This window comes from Ictidomys tridecemlineatus, chromosome 2, assembly GCF_052094955.1.
Source record: "Ictidomys tridecemlineatus isolate mIctTri1 chromosome 2, mIctTri1.hap1, whole genome shotgun sequence".
Classification (NCBI taxonomy): Eukaryota; Metazoa; Chordata; class Mammalia; order Rodentia; family Sciuridae; genus Ictidomys; species Ictidomys tridecemlineatus.
In genome coordinates this window covers 113,665,209-113,684,142 of record NC_135478.1, presented here as the reverse complement: position 1 = coordinate 113,684,142, position 18,934 = coordinate 113,665,209, and the positions used below count along the sequence as shown (strand labels likewise).

The 18,934-nt window shown below is 32.9% G+C and overlaps 1 protein-coding gene across 1 annotated transcript in view; it reads left to right on the top strand.

The window, feature by feature from the left end:
* Nucleotides 1-18,934, top strand: part of Hormad2 (HORMA domain containing 2) — a 74,716-nt gene that overhangs the window by 13,660 nt on the left and 42,122 nt on the right. The window contains exons 3-10 of the mRNA XM_078039625.1: nucleotides 755-896; nucleotides 2,934-2,997; nucleotides 3,491-3,527; nucleotides 8,620-8,640; nucleotides 9,299-9,325; nucleotides 14,782-14,849; nucleotides 17,357-17,508; nucleotides 17,676-17,929. Of these exons, the coding sequence (XP_077895751.1) occupies nucleotides 755-896; nucleotides 2,934-2,997; nucleotides 3,491-3,527; nucleotides 8,620-8,640; nucleotides 9,299-9,325; nucleotides 14,782-14,849; nucleotides 17,357-17,508; nucleotides 17,676-17,929 (765 nt within the window). The remainder of the gene's footprint in view (nucleotides 1-754; nucleotides 897-2,933; nucleotides 2,998-3,490; nucleotides 3,528-8,619; nucleotides 8,641-9,298; nucleotides 9,326-14,781; nucleotides 14,850-17,356; nucleotides 17,509-17,675; nucleotides 17,930-18,934) is intronic.

Sequence of the window (18,934 nt, the reverse complement as noted above, 5' to 3'; positions counted from 1 at the left end):
GCACAATTATCTGTGAATACACACACACACACACACACACACACAAACACACATACACACATGCACACACTTATTCATGCCTAAATGAAAGTTATCTAACACATGCATTTTTTTTTCTCTAATGGATATCACAGGAATTTAGGAATCAGTCAGCATTTCCTTATGCTTGGGGCCATTTTAAATAGCAAAATCATAAAAGGAAGCCCAAAAGAGGTAAATAATTGGGCACTAAATAGACTAAAAAAAGTACACATGTTTACAGTATGATAGCTGAACTGAGAAGAATGAGAGTGGCTTTATTTCAGCTATCATACTGTAAACATGGAAACATGAGCTTCAGATGACAAATTTGTTGCTGCCCTATGCATATCTGTAAATGATTGCAAAAATGAAAAATTGTTGGTTCTGGATTTACAAATAAATTGTAGTGAGTAAGAAAGTACACAAATGTGCAACCTACTAATAACAAGAATCGAACCCAGTGCCTCACACATGCCAGGCAAGTGCACCTCTGCTGACCACAGCCCCAGCTCCTTTTTTCCCCCTTTTGAGATGTTGGGGATTGAACCTCCCACATTAGGCAGTGCTCTAGCACTGACTACATAAGATAATGCAACATATTTCCATTTATTACCTTTAAATGTATCAAATTTGAAGTAAAAAAAAATCTTTTTATCCTAGCTGTGATAATAGTATAGTTGGTGGGATGAGTATATTTAAAAATACTAATGTTTTTCACCTTATTTTTTTCTAGGAAACAGTTTTTCCATCCCAAATCACTAATGAGCATGAGTCACTGATAATGGTGAAGAAACTTTTTGCTACTTCTCTCTCATGCATAACATACCTAAGGGGCCTGTTCCCAGAGAGTTCTTATGGAGAACGCCATTTGGATGGTAAAAATTAATTAAAATGGTTGCTTTGGTTGTTATAGCCATTTTCTCTATTTAGCAAGAGTAAATTCATTTCTCACAATGTACTAATTGCAACTCATGGGTCTACAAGACTAAGTTGCTAATCCATTTTCCATTTTAATTTCACTATTTTAGTGGTTTTTCTTAAAAGAAACATTAACTTCTGACAAGTTACAAGTGAAAAAAATATATCTGTATGGACAAGCGTAGTAGTATTTCTAAGCTATCCCTGTAAAATAATAGCCAGAACAAAATCTGAATGCTAAAGATTCACTTTAGTTTTCACCTTATTTGAATTTGTTCTTTGAGGAAGTTCAAAGGAATCAGGTGAAAAACTCTTCTCCCTATTAACATATATAACTATGCTGGGGGGAAAAAGGCAAATCTATTTGTTGATTATTATGGATATTCAGATAAACTACTATTCTTACTAGTTCTGTCTTTTTCTCAGTTGCCAATTTCACTCCTTTTGTTTCTTGTGCCCTTAAACATATCACTTTATTGCCTTGTATCATAAGCTATTTCTGGCTCTTTTCCTTCCTTCATATTAAAAAAAAATTTACCTGGGATTCTTCAGTTTTTCAAAATATTAGTGTCTTTTTTTTAAAGACACTAATATTTTGGACTTTGGATCTTTTGGTTTGTTATTAAAATGGGAACTGTCATTTGGAAAATTAATAGAGCCACAAGTTTCCTTGTTAAGATGTTATTTTTTCTTTTTTTTTTTTTTTTACTTTATTGTTGGTCGTTCAAAACATTACACAGTTCTTAATACATCATCTTTCACAGTTTGATTCAAGTGGGTTATGAACTCCCAACTTTACCCCGTATACAAATTGCTGTATCACATCAGTTACCCTTCCATTCAGCAGAATACATCAGACACTAGAAAGGCAATATGTCAATCAAAGATGTTATTTTTTCAAAATCTAAATTTAACTCTCTCACATTCATATTTAATGGCATAACTTAACCTCATTCCAATTAAATTTTTAAGTAGTTTTTAATTCTCTATATAAGCATCAATGAAATGCATGTGTACTATAAACAATATCAGCATGATATTGTGATCATGATAACTTAATTTGTATTATATGACTTTTTAAAAAATTATGGTATATAAATCTGTAGTAGTGAATATGTTTATATAGCATCTCATTACAGTTTCTCCTTGTATTTATAATATGGAATTGTGAAGGACATGTTTTAGGTAATTAAGCACTTACTGTATGTCAGTCACTATCCTAGACATGGGGTTAAAACCATTCCTTTGACAGTTATAGTAGAAGTTTTGTCTCCTTCTCACCATTTGTACTTAAAGTAACTCACATTATTAAAATGCTCAATTCTCCTATGTCATTTTCTTTCTAATAATCTTTAAATGTTATGCCAACCTGGAATGATTTTCATATCCTTCAATTGAAGAAGAAATGATGTCTATTTTAGGGTAGGAAAACAATATGAAAAGGTAATTGACTCATACAAAATTATAACAAACCAGTGATTGACTTTTGAATGATCTTAATCAAAACACTTTTAATATGATGTTTCTTTTATTCCCTAAACACTTGGCTTTATTACCAAACATTATTTCCATCTGAAACCCAAGTATTTAGGGAAGAAAAGAACCTTGAGAAAAATCTATGCAAATTTTTTTTTCATTTTTTATTCAGTGAGATGGAGAGAAATGAGATTGAGGTATAGTTTTAAATTAGTCAATGGAGTTAGTCTCAATACTATGATTACTTAAAATTGAAAAGAAGTAAAGAAGTAACAAATCAATTTTGCAATCCAGTTGTTCTGTGTTATAAACATGAAAGACTGCTAAACTGTCATCAAATTGGGACTAATATAATTATCAACATAGGATTTATTTTTTAAATGATATTTAGAGATTCAAATGTTTTATAGGCCATAAAACTAAATAAGTTATATAACTAAAATAATGGAAAAACCCTAGCATGGACATTCTCAGTACTGTACTCAGCAGATGAAAATAGACTGTTTCTATTTTTATAGATCTCAGTTTAAAAATTCTTCGAGAAGACAAAAAATGTCCTGGGTCACTGCATATTATCAAATGGTAAGTAACTGAAATTTCAAAAAAGTTGAACAAATTTTTATAATAGCCGAAATTGCCCATAAGATTTGATTTGGTATGATCATTTCCTAAAAACCATTTCTTTCTTTAAAAAAAATTATTTCTAGAAATTTGTAGCAATTCTTCAATAGTACTTTAAGATTATTTTAAGATACTGATTTGTTTTCAAAAGAAAATAAACTTGTATAAAGAAAAACATCAAGATTTGTTTATTATCATTTGAACCTCAGTGTAATAAACATTATGAGAGAAAAAAAAGATGCTCCACTGCCTTAGAATTGCTTAAAGTTCTAAAAGCATTTAAAAGATGTTGGGAGATTTAAAAATAATTAAATGGGAAAGGTAAAATGGTTAAATGGTTACCAATTCAATATATTTAAAAGCAGGAAAGGGGTAAACTACTTCTGTACTTGGCAATATTTTTTACTTTTTTTCATGTGGTCCAAATTGACATCAAACATTTATTTCTTGACAGGATTCAAGGTTGTTTTGATGCTTTGGAGAAGAGATATGTAAGAATGTTTTTAAATCTTTACCAGGGTCTTTAAAAAGTTTAGATTTTTATCTTATATTTTATTTTGTTGTTTAACAGTGTATCAGTACCTACATTTGCATTCACAAACCAGTTTCCTTTTACTTTATGTCTTTGTAGTCTCATTGATGTCTCCTTTATGACAATTAGAAGTGAAACCCTCATTTTTTTATTTTTCATATGCGTATCTTTTTGACCACAAAATTTCCTCTGAAGTCACTGGAAGATATTCACAGGATGTGGGATAGAGGAGGCAAGAATCTGATAGTTAGCACATTGAACATATTCAAAATAGTGGTGATTCATTTGCAGATATGAAAGGAAAAAAATGACTTGAATAATTGATTTTTATTCTTAGTTATTTTGGTAACTGTGTTCAATTCATGTATGTAACTTGTTCTCTGAATTAACTACTGTTTTACCTAGAATTTTTTAAAAAACGCAACTGAATAGAAGACATTGTATTTTATATAAAAAATGCAGACATTCAAAGAAAAAAACATGGAAGTATTTATTATTTGATAAGTTCCTTTTATTTAGCCTAAATTCAAATTTGAAGATTTAAAAATATAATATTTATACTTATAAGATTTCTCAATAAAGTTAAAAATATCAGCCAGAGAAATTTGTTTAGAAAATCCAGAAACTAAAAATAATTATAAAGATGTATTTTAAAAGTATTTTTAGAAAACTGTCATTTAATTTTAACCAGTTCTCCAAATATTAGTAATTTATCTATAAAGTTTTTGTTTCTAGGATTTTCATATTTGTTTTAATAACCCTCCAAAATTACCACAATTTCATGTATTATGTGAAATATACCCCTATTGAATATGAAGTAGGAAACTGCTTAATTGCTGAGTTGCTGCAAGGCAAATAGGTAATACTGTTCCTCTTACCATTCAGTTACTTGCATGAATTAAGGTTACAGTTCAACATGGCATAAGGGTCATGTGGTATTTAAATATAATTAAATATATCATATATCTTTGTGAATAATATTTTGATGAAACTGTTTCCATCATTTTCAGTCATGATATAGCAATGTCACAATGATACCCAGAGCAAGGAACTGTGTCAAGGAACACTGGGTTATAAAAACTTTATAAACTTCATAGCAATCACTAGTTTTTACTGTTGTTCTGGACAATAAAGAATGTGCTGCCAAAGCCCATTTTACAAAAATAAGAAAGAATAAAAACACAACTCAAATTTAAGTGCATCTGATCTTTCATGCTTCCTTAGAGAGCTATAAAAAGTGTGAAAAAATGGAGGCACTGGTCTTAGTTGAAGAGACAAGGTGCATATAAATTAAATTTCTACCACAGCTTTCCCTCCTTCTTCCCATCTATGTCTTCTTCTTACTCCTCAATTCTGACTTTTTTTTTAATATTTATCTTTTAGTTATCATCGGACACGACATATTTGTTTGTATGTGGCGCTGAGGATCAAACCCGGGCCGCACACAGGCCAGGCAAGCACGCTACCACTTGAGCCACATCCCCAGCCAGAATTCTGATTTCTTTAAGAAATTTTATGTGATTAAGACTTCATGGGTGGGAGGAGCCTTCCATTGGATTATTTAGTACATTCATATATTTCCTCTCTTCACTGAAATTATTATTTATGACTTATTCAACTCTGGCCTTGGGGACCTAGGGATACAAATATAAAACAGGTGAGGGCAAAAGTTCATAGACCACAGTAGAAAATGAGCACTACTTATATGCAGGGCTAATGATCAATGGTTACATACTGGCCCAGCTCTACCTGCTGAGAAAATGTTGGTTGTACTTCTGTATTGATGATAAATCACTGCTTTTCTGAGGCCCCAGGTGAACCTTCACCAACTTCCTTCCTGTTGCCCCACCGTTTTTTTTTCTCTCTAGACCTTTCTCAAATCTAGCAACTAAGGATTAACACCTCTTGTCCAAAAGTTGTGTCTACAAGTCCAGCTCTAGACTAAGTCAGCACCCTTTCTGATTGGTCAATACCTGTGCCATATTGGACTTCAAATATTGATTTTTTCATATCAGTTTGATATTTTTATTTAAAAATATGATATGATATATATATTTGACTATCACCCCTATAACAAGTATAAGTAACTATAAGACTCAGAAAATGATGCATGCTGGGACTGGGGTTATGGCTTGGTGGTAGAGTGCTTGCCTAACATGTGAGGCACTGGGTTCAATCCTCAGCACCACATAAAAATAAATAAATAAAAATATTGTGTCCATCTATAACTAAAAAATTTTTTAAAAGAAAAGAAAAAAGAAAATGATGCGTGCCAAGTTGGGTGTGATGGTACATGCCTGTAATCCCAGCTACTTGGGAGACTGAGATAGGAAGATCACAAGTTGGGAGGCCAGCCTGAACAACTTATTAAGATCCTGTCCCAAAATTTAAAAAGAGCTGGGAATGTAGCTCAGTAGCAGAGCATCCCTGAGTTCAGTCCAATATTGGAAAGAAAAAAAGTGATAGATGTCAAAGGAGAGCTACTAATCAGCTGCAGTATGAGGCATGGAAAAGGAAATATTGTACTCCATAAGGACATAAGGAGAAATTTTGAAAGACTTTTGAGCTTTTGATACCCTGAGTGTTTGGACAGGTTGAAAAAAGGAGGTCATCACTGGCATACTAAACAACATTCTTTTATTCTCCTTCATCTATTCATTTAGCAACATCTTCTGGGTGTTCATCATTAAGGTGCCATACAATATATTTAAGAGCTAGAATTTCAGAATCAAACAGTTTTAGGTGAATCCAAGTTTTATCACTTAATACCTGTGTGACTTTGGTCTAGTAACCTACCTCTTAGTACTACATATATAATGGGCATAATAATAGAACCTACCTGTTAGGGTTATCTAAGAACTGAGAATTCAATGAGTTCATAATTGAAACAATGGTTCTCAAACCTTTAGTTCATATCTGAATCACCTGGAGGGCTTGTTAAAACACAGATTTCCAAGCCCCATCCCCAAATTTCTGATGTGAGAATTTGTATTTTAGACAAATTTGAGGTGATGCTCTCACTGCTGCTCTAGGACCATACTTTGAGAAACACCGATCTGAAATGTTTAGAACAATGCCTGGCACATAATATGCTCAATGTAGATGTTGACCATTTATACCTTCATTCTGTATCCTTGACTGTTTAATCTGTACCAGACATTGTGCCTAGACACTGGATACAAATGAGATGAAGATGTGATTCCTCCTCTCCAGGGGCGTCACGGTGTACTAGAGAGTTACTCCTTAAATAAAATAAATCTAACATTGTATGTACTAAAATAACATGTAATGTACAAGAATATCTTAACTAGTTTGATGCATTTATTATACTAAATGATTATGGTTATATCTGATGTTTTAGAAATTGAATTAAGCTCTTAGATAAATAGTATTTACATTATTTTTCAGTTTTTAATATTTTATAACTTCTCTCAGGTGATTTTGTGCTTGTAGGGAATAAGATTTTAAAAGTAGTTTAAGTAAAGTCAAGTTGGATTACCTAGAGATTCTTAGAATATGTGCTAGTAGATGATTATTTACAGTTATGAAATTTTGGGTGATTTTTACATTGTTTTCCTTGTGCTGTATGTATGCTATGCTTGAATTATTCAAATAATTATGTAAATTTTTATATAATTATTATTTAAAAGATGATATATTTATCTCTTTACTCCCATTCTCAGTTCCCCACCATTGCAAATCCCTGTCCCAATTACATTCTTTCAGAAACCTGAATCTGATCATGTCATTCTTTTACCTAAACAATATCCAGGGCTTTTAAAATAAAGGTCAGAGTCCTTCACAGGACCTGCAAGACCTGTATAATCCCTATCTGCCTTCCCAAAGCATTGCTCTAATTTCCATGTTCAAACAACACAAAGATTCTAGTACATGCCAAGCTCCTCTGAATTTTGCACATATTGTTTCTTTTGTCTAGAAAATTCTCCCCTTGACCCCATACACATTATATACCTAACTCCAATTTATTCTTTAAGTCTATGCTTAAATATTTACTTCTCCGGGAGGCTTCCATGACATTCCCTCTTCCCCAGCCTAGATTATCCCTCTATTTAGTACTCTCAAGGCATCTCATGCTGCTTTTTTATAGCCATTAATACAATTGCAATGATGTAGCTACTATGCTGGGTTTTTTGGTTTAATATTGGTCAATGCTGCTAATCTGCAGGTTTCCTGAGATCAGGGGCCATATGTATTTTACATGTATGAATGAACTATTAATTAATACCGTTTCACTGAGTGATCTTAAAAATCAATTATATGCAACAACCAAAATAACCACAGGGTGTCACTAAAGTTTTAGTTATTTGCAATGAAATTACAGTCCTAAAATTTTCCCATTTGAATTCTAGGCTTAAAAAAAAAAAAAAAAAAAAAGCTTGATTATTTCTATCTATGCTATATATTCTATTCTATTAATCAGAGAGAATCTCTTAATAGTAGTGTATATATAGAGGCAAGAGTTTTATAGACATCAGCCTTAGATTTTTATTCTAGGAGATTAGTTTTAAAAGAGATACTTTTTTTAAGATACTTGGGGTATCTTTAATTTTTAGAAACAAGGAATTATTTCATATATCTTGATGCATTTATGCATTTATTGCCTCACAAATTCAAATATAACTTCTTGAGAATAGGGTAGTTACCTTTTTTTTTAATATCCCTTTCCTTTCCAGCAGTCTTAGGTATGTAATAGGTACTACTTGAATGAATGAATAATTAGTATTCCTTTATCTGACTTTTTGAATAATTTTTTCTACCTAAATATTTGTAATATGTCTGAAATACTATCTTTTTCATATTTTTAATTGTGCATTATAGTTGTACATAATGGTGTGTTATACATACATATAACATAACAATATTAACTTGGCCAATATCATTCCTCAATATTTCCCCTTTCCATCTCCTTCTACCTCCCCTTGGTTCCTTTCCTCTACTTTCTCTGAAATAATATTTTAATTAGCTTTTGTTGAAAATAACAATGATATAGATGTAATTATATTCTAACAAAGTTTTCTTTTTTCTTGAAGCTACATATGGCAGTACTTACAGTAAGTACATACTTAAAGATAACTAAACCTCTGTCTCTACTTCCTTGACTTTTGTATTCTCCCTGTTCCTTTTTTATCCATATTATTATATTTTAGAATTTAAAAAATAGTTCATCAGAATTTTTATTAAAACATTAATTATATATTTTGTAGATTATAGACATGGAGAAACATGGGATATACTATCTGCTTCATCTGTTGGCTATCAGGATTTTTATATTTTTAAAGTTACTTTACAGGCTCAAAGTTTTTTGTTTTTGAAATTTTATAGACTCTTTTGAAGTTTTGTATATTCCTGATTATCACATGGCATATGTAGTTTAAAAAAATGAGAATATGCCATTAAGAGTCTTAGATATATGATTTGTTTAAACATTTAAACCATGCCAATTATTTAGAATTTATTGTATCTCATTCACAGTAGTTATAAATACCTTATATTTTTTGTATGGAATTAACCCTTATAGTCAGTGTTCATAAAGTATTCTAATGGATCCATGTTCACAAAACAAGAGCTTATCCTATCTCCAGCTTGAAATATGTATCAATACAGTACTCAATAGAGTACAAATTGTCCTCTTTATATAGAAAATGTATTCTGTGAGGAATAATCTAGTAAATTTCAGAAATTAAATGCTGTTTATTTTTCCTTTAACAGCTTTACACAAATCCAAAGGAACCTGAGGTAAGAAGACAAATGTATAGGTAGATAGTATATGTGTATTATATTTAAGTATGTTTACCTGAGTTGAGACTATAGACTATGTTGCTACACTACTATTTGAACAGCAAGAGTGAGCTCTTTCAACATATTTTCTTATAAATGTGACCAATCCTTTAGTATGAGATTTTCAAATATTACCTAGGAGTATTTTTTTTAAAAAAAGGCATTGAGTAGAACTGGGCCTCTTCCATAACATATTAACATTAAAAGACTCTCTTGATATATAAATATATAAAAAACACATTTTATTTCTTTTAACTGATTCTGAAAATTGCTTATGATCTTTTAGTAAAATAAACCAGACATGGCATAATTCTAAACTTTTTTTTTTTGCCAACTAAATTCTCCCCTTTTGACCTTTACAGAGTTTCAGAATTTTTACCTCTTTACTTCCCTATCTATTTCTTTCTTTACCTTAGTGATTGCTACTTATCCTCAAGGCCAACTTAAATTCAAATCTTCCATAAAAGCCTCTCTGGCTAGATTGTCTACACTAACTTCTCTAAATTTATTTTCCAGAAGAACCCCACAATTTAACACTCTCAATTGACTCATGCAGATTATTTTCCCAAGCAGACTGTGAATTCTTGAGGACAAGGTTCTTGTCTTGTTTTCTATCTTCCACAGTGAATATTATAGTCCTAGACACATAATAGTTACTTTTGCCACTTTGGCTTCTGTGGCTGTAGTACTGAGTTGTTCTCTCCTCTTGTTCTGTTCTCTTCATCTTCTTCCTAGCTTTCTTTACTTTTTCCTTGCTTTCAGTTTTTCTTCTCTTAGCCAATGTATTTGGTCTAACTGCTCATATTCAAGACAAAATTGTTTTTAACTCTTAAAATTCTCTCTTTGCAAAATTATGAATAACCATGTAAGCAAAGGGGAAGCAACCTTTGAATACGGATGGATCACAATTTCTCAATGTCCAAACTAGTTTTACCTTTCTTTATCTTTGTCTCTTTTTTGTTTTAAATTTTTTTGAAGTTATAGATAGACAGAATGCCTTTATTTTATTTATTTTTTATGTGGTGCTAAGTATCAAACCCAGTGTCTCACACATGCTAAGAAAGTTCTCTGCCACTGAGCTGCAGCCCTAGCTGTCTTTGTCTCTTGTCTTCCTTTTTTCTTAGGTTTAAACAGAAGTTTCCTAAACTACAACTTTCTGATAAATTGTTAATTGGTTATTTTCTTGGTACAGCATTTATCATGTTTTCTTATGAATGTAAAACTCCTAGTTATAAATCAGTAATATGGTGGGTAGTGAAATGCTGACTAACTTAGCCTTAAATACAGAAAAAATCTTACAGAATGGGAAAAAAACTGAAATGAGTTTCAATGCTAGCACATACAACAATGAGGATAAAAACCAAAAACTTATTGTATGGTAAGTTCTAAGCTATCACTTATGACCCAAGAAAATATCTTGAATATTTGTAAATTATTCCCTATAGTGATGATCCCTAACTACTAGGTGTTCATGGCGCCCTTCTGATTACTGAAAGATTTGATGGTTGCTTGAGGATATTAAAAAAACTCAAAAGAATAACAGAGTCAGCAATAATTATAGTATAACTACTACTATAGCATAACAACATTCATAGTGCCTAAAAGCATCCATCCACAAGATTACACTGTTTTATTTACTGTTTAGCATCATGTCACTGATACTACTGTTTAGTTCCGTGATCATATTCTTTTATGTACTCACAAAACAACATTCTCACATAAACAGTCTTTGGCATTTATCTGATATTGTGCCAAACATTTGAGTCATATCCCTAGAAATATATCTGTCCCTAGACAAAATTTTATAAACAATAACAATGTTAATATTTACCTAAAGCAGCAAAAATATACTTTACACATCAATTTAAATTTGCAGGACTCTTGTGACAAGTATGTTATGATACAACAGTGAAAGACTTTGGCTTAAGATAAATTGTGCTTCCCCAGTTCAAAGGCCAACAAAGTTTGGAGTACTTCACAAAGTTCTGGCATTTCTGCACATGAAGTTTTGTTCTGCTTGCTCCATCTTTTGAAAGAGAAATTGACAAAGGCAGCTGAAGTAGTAAAGAATGATAGCTTTTCATAGACGCATACTACAAAAAGTATGATGGGTATTAATAAGATATGTAATCTGTATGTAAATATGTTAAATAAAGGTTTAATTTGTGACATAAAGAATTAGTATACATGAATACTGTAAAAATACAGATCTTATGATATTACTATCTATTCCTTTGTGCTTATTAGAGGTAGTCAATGTCCAATTATAATAGTCTCCTTCAGGAACTGAACTATAGGTGGTCCCTGTTTCTAACCACATTATGCTTTCAGAAATTTTGGTTTTTAAAAATGTTTATAAGATGAAACCCTAACTGAGCATGTACTCTGGGCTGAATATTTATTCACTTGGCAAATATAAATTGGGGCTGGACATGGTGGCACATGGCTGTGATCCCAGCAGCTTGGGAGGTTAAGGCAGAAGGAACACAAGTTCAAAGCCAGCCTCATCAGCTTAGCAAGACCCTGTCTCAAAATAAAATGTAAAAAGGGCTGGGGATGTGACTCAGTGATTAAGTGCCAAATGTGTGTGTGTGTTTGTTTGTTTGTGTGTGTGTGTGTGTGTGTGTGTGTGTGTGTGTGTGAGAGAGAGAGAGAGAGAGAGAGAGAGAGAGAGAGAGAGAGAAAGAAATAGAGAGACAATATACATATTATATGTGAATTGGGCTCATTTTATGTGCTTACCATTATTCAAACTACAAAAACATGAAAGTAAATGGAATAAATAAGGTCCCTGCCCTCTTGAAGCTTTATATTCTTATGTGGAGGGACAAATAATAAGTAAACAAAATTTAGCAAAAACTTTCAGATAGTTATATTACTGTGTATGAAAAAAAATTTAAATGTAGTTTACTAAACAATGCTGATGTAGAGATGGAAAAGGAAGAAATAAATGGCTGTGTTAGATTGGCAGTTCATAGAAAGCCTTCCTACCAGACCACTATTTTAGCTGAGACTGAATGACCAGAAGGAGTCAGCCTTTGCAGTTCTATGAGAGGCAATGGCATATAACAGGTAGAATAATATGCTAACTAACATTACAGGTACTAGAGTCAAATCTCAGCTCTACCACTTAACCAGCTTCTTCAGTAATGAGAATAATAATATATACTTCAGAGTAGCAAGGGCTACTGAAATCTACTTCATGGCTACAGCATTTTGGACAGTGGCCAAATATTATCATTAACCGGAGATAGCATGTTCCAGAGTATAACTATACAAAGGCCCTAAGAGGGGAAGGAATCTTGGATGTTTATGAAAGAAAAGGTGCCATGATCCTATCACTTAGTGAATGGGAGGGAAAGTGAAGGAGAAGTAGGTAGGGGACAGATGAGTAAGGTCTTATAGAACAACATAATTCATAAATTAAAAGATGTCAGGGAAATGGGATGCCATTAGGTAGAGGGGTTTAAGCAAAGGTATTGCATGGTCTGATTTGTATTTCCAAAAACTTTTTGGCTATAGAATAGAGAATGAATATTAGATGGTCTTCCAATTCACTTTGAAGATAGTCCTGAAAAGTCTTACCAATGGATTAGAAAGTGAGGGAGAAGAGGCTACGCGTGTTGCTGTTGCTTTGGTCTATATGAATGTGATCAGCATGGTTGATAGAAACAATTGATGTTCAATTTAAAATATCACCTTTGTCAGGCAACACAGCCTGAAAAGTGGGAGAACATTTTGTGAGTTATAATATACCTTCTTTGATAAATTAGTTTCAAGTTAATAAGAATTAGCATCTTCTATAAAACAATTATAAATGTAAAGCCTATTGCTTCAGTGATCAAATAATAAAATACAAGTAAAATTATCAGCTACTGAAAGATTTCTTTCATTTAAAAAATAAAAACTCACAACATTAAATAGCTATAGTTAACTCAGAAACATGGGCAGGCAGGAAGTAGGCATTGTTTGACAGGGCAATTACATCCAGCATTGGTTAAGAGAAGACACTGTGTGTGTATCTAGCCTGTCCAGAGTGAACTTGTTGTTGTTAGGCAGCTGTAGATAGATGCTTCTAATCTCACCCATCTCTCCTACTGTAGCCATAAACAGTCTTCTGAACTTTCATTTCTCAAGTAGGTTAGAAAAATACTTGTATCTTAAAATTAACTCCATGATAAATCTCTCACTTTAGAGTTTAACCAACATGAGCCAGTTTTCCTAGTACATGGTCACCTGTGATTAAGGTATATATAAAGGTACAAGATCTGCAGAACTAGAAGACTAAAATTCAGAGTAGAGAAAAGTAATAGAAGCACTGGGACTTTTTCTGATCAATCTAACATCTTCATTCCCACATTATCAAGGATTAAATATTCAACCAGATGAATGAGGGGCATTTTTGTGTGTTCTGAAATCTGTCCCTTGTTATTTCTAGCTTTCTTAACAGAAGAGCAGATAGTAGTAATATCCAGTTTTTAGTGTAGAATTGAAAAAAAATAATACTTGATAGATTCCTTCTTTTTGTTTGTCTAGTCTTCCCTGAATTTCTGCAGTAGCCTCTTAATATGTCAGTTTCCATATCTTTCTTAAGATTGGCAGGGTGAGCTTTAAAAATGCAAATCACTCCCCAACTTAAAACCCTTCTGGTTTATATGGAATAAAATCCAACCCCCCCTTACCATGGCCAATAAAACATAACAACCCTCTCTACAACTTCATCTCCTACATTCTCCCCCTTGCTCTCTCATCTTTAGCCTCCTCTCAGATCTTGGAAGAGGGGGACATCCCTTCTGGAGGCTTTGTATTGCTGTTTGCTCTGCCTGGATCATCACACCCAAGGACTGCACATGGCTCACCTCTCTTGAGGTTCAACTCAAATATCACATCTTCGGGGATGCTTTCCTTGGCCCTTTCAAGCCAAATCAGTACTTTTCCCCTTTCATCTTCCATCACAGTATCTGCTTCATATTGTTCACAGCAATCGTACTAGGTGAAATAATTTATTGATTATCTCCTGATCAGACTGTAAATTCAAGAAAAACAGGGAGCAAAAGTTTTGTTCATTACTGTGACTCCAATGCTTGATACAAAACAGACATTCACTAAAATAGGTATTATGTGAATGAATAGTTTCTCAACTGATTCCCCCATCATACCCTAGTGGGTCAGATACTTGACTGTGCCTTAGTTTTTCCAACTTCAATTATAATGGAAGCATTTATCATCTTACTCACTTTTGGAGAAAAAGTATCTTTATATCTGGAAATATTACTCCTAAATAGTATAATACTGTGAAATAAACAGGTATATAGGAAGCATGGTAGGTATACAATGAAAATGTGCCTTATTATCAGGTAAAATTCTGGATTTCTTTTTAAAATTAATTTCTTTATTACCTTTGGTTTTTCTAGAAAGTGACTGAGATATACCAGTTCAAATTCAAATACACAAAAGAAGGAGCCACTATGGATTTTGACAGGTAGAATCTAATTATTTAATGAACCTGAGAAAACATATAGAAGTGAGATAAACATAAGTTTTTATAAGCCAGAAAAAAGTTTTATACTTCTTTTATCATTTTTCCATAAATCCTATGAAACTTTACTATTATAAAAATGAACTGTTATAATTAAATTTCTGAAATCCATGGATTTAATTGATGGAGAGAAGAGGAGATGATAAGCATCGCCATTATATTAACAAGGCTGTCTGCACAATGTTGATTGAAGAACTCCATAAGGCCCTGTCTAGCTACTAACCCAATGTTTCTCAACTGCTATAATGAGATATTGATCTTTTACACATTCTATATAGTCAGTTGGGGCCAGGGTTAGATAAAAAAAAAAAAACCTGGACTATTTGCCTGCATGCATAACTTTTGTCATCTGCCTACCTCACAGTGATGTACAAATAGCATTTTCTATGTGCTTCTCTGTATGGCAAAGACTTGAAAACACCTTATTATCCTATCAAATCTAAAACTCCAAGTTTTAAACACATTTAGTGGATTAAATAGCACACTAGTGGATTAAATAGTAGTTCAGAAGGACCCATTGCAGATGAAGATGTTTTGTTGAGGAGCAATATTTATTCTTCTTTCAGTAGTTTTTTGGCTTCAGATCAGCCAGGAGGTAGAGAGAGCTAAAGATTTACTGATACAATAGAAATGGAAGATGCAAATGATAGTGAAAAGCCCTAGGTAGTGGAGTGCTCCAAGTAAGGGAGATGGATATCTCCAAAAGGAATGAATTTAAGAGAAATGTGGCAGAATTCTCCCTTTTCTCTATTATTAGCTCTCTGGAGCTTGACGATTTCTCTCTAATACTCACTTCCTTAATTATTCCCTCATTTATAAAACTTATAGGCAATACTCAAATGTGAGAACAAAGTTCCAAAAATGAGAGTTAAAATTTTAATCATCACTAGCTAACGTTTGTATAGCATTTTACAAATTATATTCACATTTACACATATTTTCTCACATAAAGCTGTTGTTTTTACTCTCTAAAACTCAAATATAAATATCCCTGGCAACCAGATTAATCTCTTTGGTTTTAAAGACACATATGCCAAGAGGTAAGCAGTAAAATAAAAATGGCCAAATCTTCCAGATATTAGGGAGTCAAGAAAATAATACATATTAGAATTTCCTAGAAGCCAAAAAATAGTATTTGTTTACATCAGAGTTTTGAATGATTTTACTGATGAATCCTGGAGGATCCCCTGGGCCACCTGACTATATAGCCTTTCACTCAGGTTACCTTGTTTAAATTGGTTAAATTCTGGCAGACAAAGCTAAGTTGTTTGAAATTGATGGAGAAGCTTAATAAAGGTTTGCTTTATGAATTTACACTGCCTCTAAAGATCAGTTAGGGGAAAACTCAATAGTTCAATTACTTAGGATTATTTTTCAACACTGTGCAATTATACCAACAATCATAGCTCTTCCCCAAAACTACTCAAATATGAGACTAATTGGAGAAGAAAATTTCAGAGAGAAAAAAAGTTTAGAATTGGAAGGTAATTTAGTCCAACTTGTTCATTCATATTCATTGAATGAAAGATACTGATGAAATATACAGTCACTTGCTGCTTAGTGAGGGACAAACAGTTCTCCTAAGGGGAAAGCTGTGGGGATTATAGGGGAAGACTTCTTTGAAAAGATGATACATTGCATTAGGTTTTAGAAGAGAAATAGAAAAGCACAATACAGGTGGAATGAACAGCAAATGCACGTGGTTGAGAGGAAATTGGACAGTAGCTGCTGGTGAGAATAGAGAAGAGTATGAATGGACATTAAAGGCATTATACACCATCCTTTATTTGATTGAAAGGTTATTAATTTAATGGAAGAATTTTAAGCATGAAGGTGATATGAGCATATTTTCCTATTAGGATTATTATTTTGTCAGTGGTATGGAAAATGGTTTGCAATGTGGAAATAAAGGAAAGGAGGAAGAATAGTTAAGATTCCCATTGGGGTAATCCCTGCAAGTGTGAGGATGGGATGCCTTTGAGAGATAACCAGATGGTAGATACAGAGCTAGTAACTGATTTTATGGTTAGGGAGTTATAGAAATGTCTGTAAGCTTATCTTACAAATGACATAAACAATAAAGTGTATCTCAATGATTTGACTGAAGACATTCAGCTAGTTAACAGCAGAGATGATATTAGATGCCAGGATACCTAATTCCAAATCCAGTGTTCTCATTATTATGACATGTGGTTATTTGTAATAAGCAGATTTTTTAAAATAAGGTCATATTTTAAATGCTTTAGGTGAACATATTATTTTAGAAGTCCTTTGTATATGCATTGAAAGAGTATAATTATTCCTTTAATTTATAATCTAAAAATTTTCTCCCAAATGTCTAGATGTTTATATTTATTTGATCATATACTCAAAAGTTGTGTTCTTTTGGGAATATATTGTCAGTATTGCATATGATTGAAAAGTATACCTTTTTTTCTATGTGATTATAGCAGTAGTACAAGCTTTGAAAGTGGAACAAATAGTAAAGATATCAAGAAGGCCAGTGTACTACTGATTCGTAAATTATATATACTGATGCAGAACCTTGGACCCCTTCCTAATGATGTTATACTTACTATGAAACTCCATTACTACAATTCAGGTAGGTGGAGACCTTTATTTAAATTCTTCTTAAGTACTAAACTAATATTTTATGTTAATAGAAGGATTTTACAAACATCTGAAAGATACCTGTTGCTATACTTAAAATATTAATCTGGCTTCTATTGAAACAAAGTTTCATGGCTTTTTGCCCTTTTCATTTTGCAGTGACTCCACATGATTACCAACCACCTGGTTTTAAAGAAGGGGTGAATTCACACTTCTTGCTGTTTGATGGGGAACCTGTCAATCTGCAAGTGGGATTGGTCTCCACAGGCTTTCATAGCATGAAAGTAAAAGTCACTACGGAGGCAGCCAGATTATCTGATTTGGAGAACAATCTGTTTCAGGAGAATAATACTACTGAAATTGTCCATCAGGGTCTAGACTGTGATGATGAAGAAGAGGAGTACAACAATCAAGTAAGGCCAAGTTTTAGTGAGCCTCCATTTCTTCAGTTAAATACAACTGACATTTTTCACTTTGCATACAGGTCATATCACAGTAACAACAGTCCAGTGGAGCATGCCAGGTATAAAAACTGAAACAAAACTAGTTTTGACAGCAAGGATTTTTTAGTCTAAAAAAGTACAGTCCTAGCCAGGACAGGTGAGATGACTCACACCTGTAATCCCAGCAGCTATGGAGGCTGAGGCAGGAGAATCACAAGTTCAAAGCCAGCCACAACATCTTAGCAAGGTCCTAAGCAATTCAATGAGACAGACCCTATCTCTAAATAAAATACAAAAAAGTGCTGGGGATGTGGCTCAGTGGTTAAGCACCCCTGGGTTTAATCTCTGGTACCAAAAAAAAAGTACGGGCCTCAAGAAAGAAATATGTTTTTAGATGAAATTGCCTATTGCCCATGATTAGGAGAAAAATATTTCCCAATATATTTCTAATTTTCATAAGTGACATATTTTTAGGACTTACAAATATTTTAGGTGTCTATTCATATCAAATACATGTACAAATCAGCTCTTGATTTTCTGGAATAATCAAGTGGGAAGGAGCCAAGAAAGAAAGTTTGTGGATTAACCCAAATCAGAGTGAAAACAAAATGTTAGCACTTGTTTATGTGGAGAAACAAGCTTTGGGTCTAGATCACTGGGGAAAGCCAGGGAGCTAATGGGTTTGCAGCCAAAGGAGCTGAACAGGCAGGACTCTGAGCCCCTTACCTTGCCTTTTGCATAGAGACTTTAGAGTTGGGTACTGCTAGGGCCCCACTGTGCCCTAGGTAAATCTATACTGTTGACTTACTGTTTACTGGCTGCTAACTGTAGGCTGACATTGTATTAAAAGGGTTGTGAGACAAACACATTTTTAAAATCTTCTCAGGAGACATTTTAAGATTAGGAATATAACTTATTTGCCTGAGATAATCTGAGTCCTACTTACAGAAGATGACTACTAGGTAATTTCTGAAG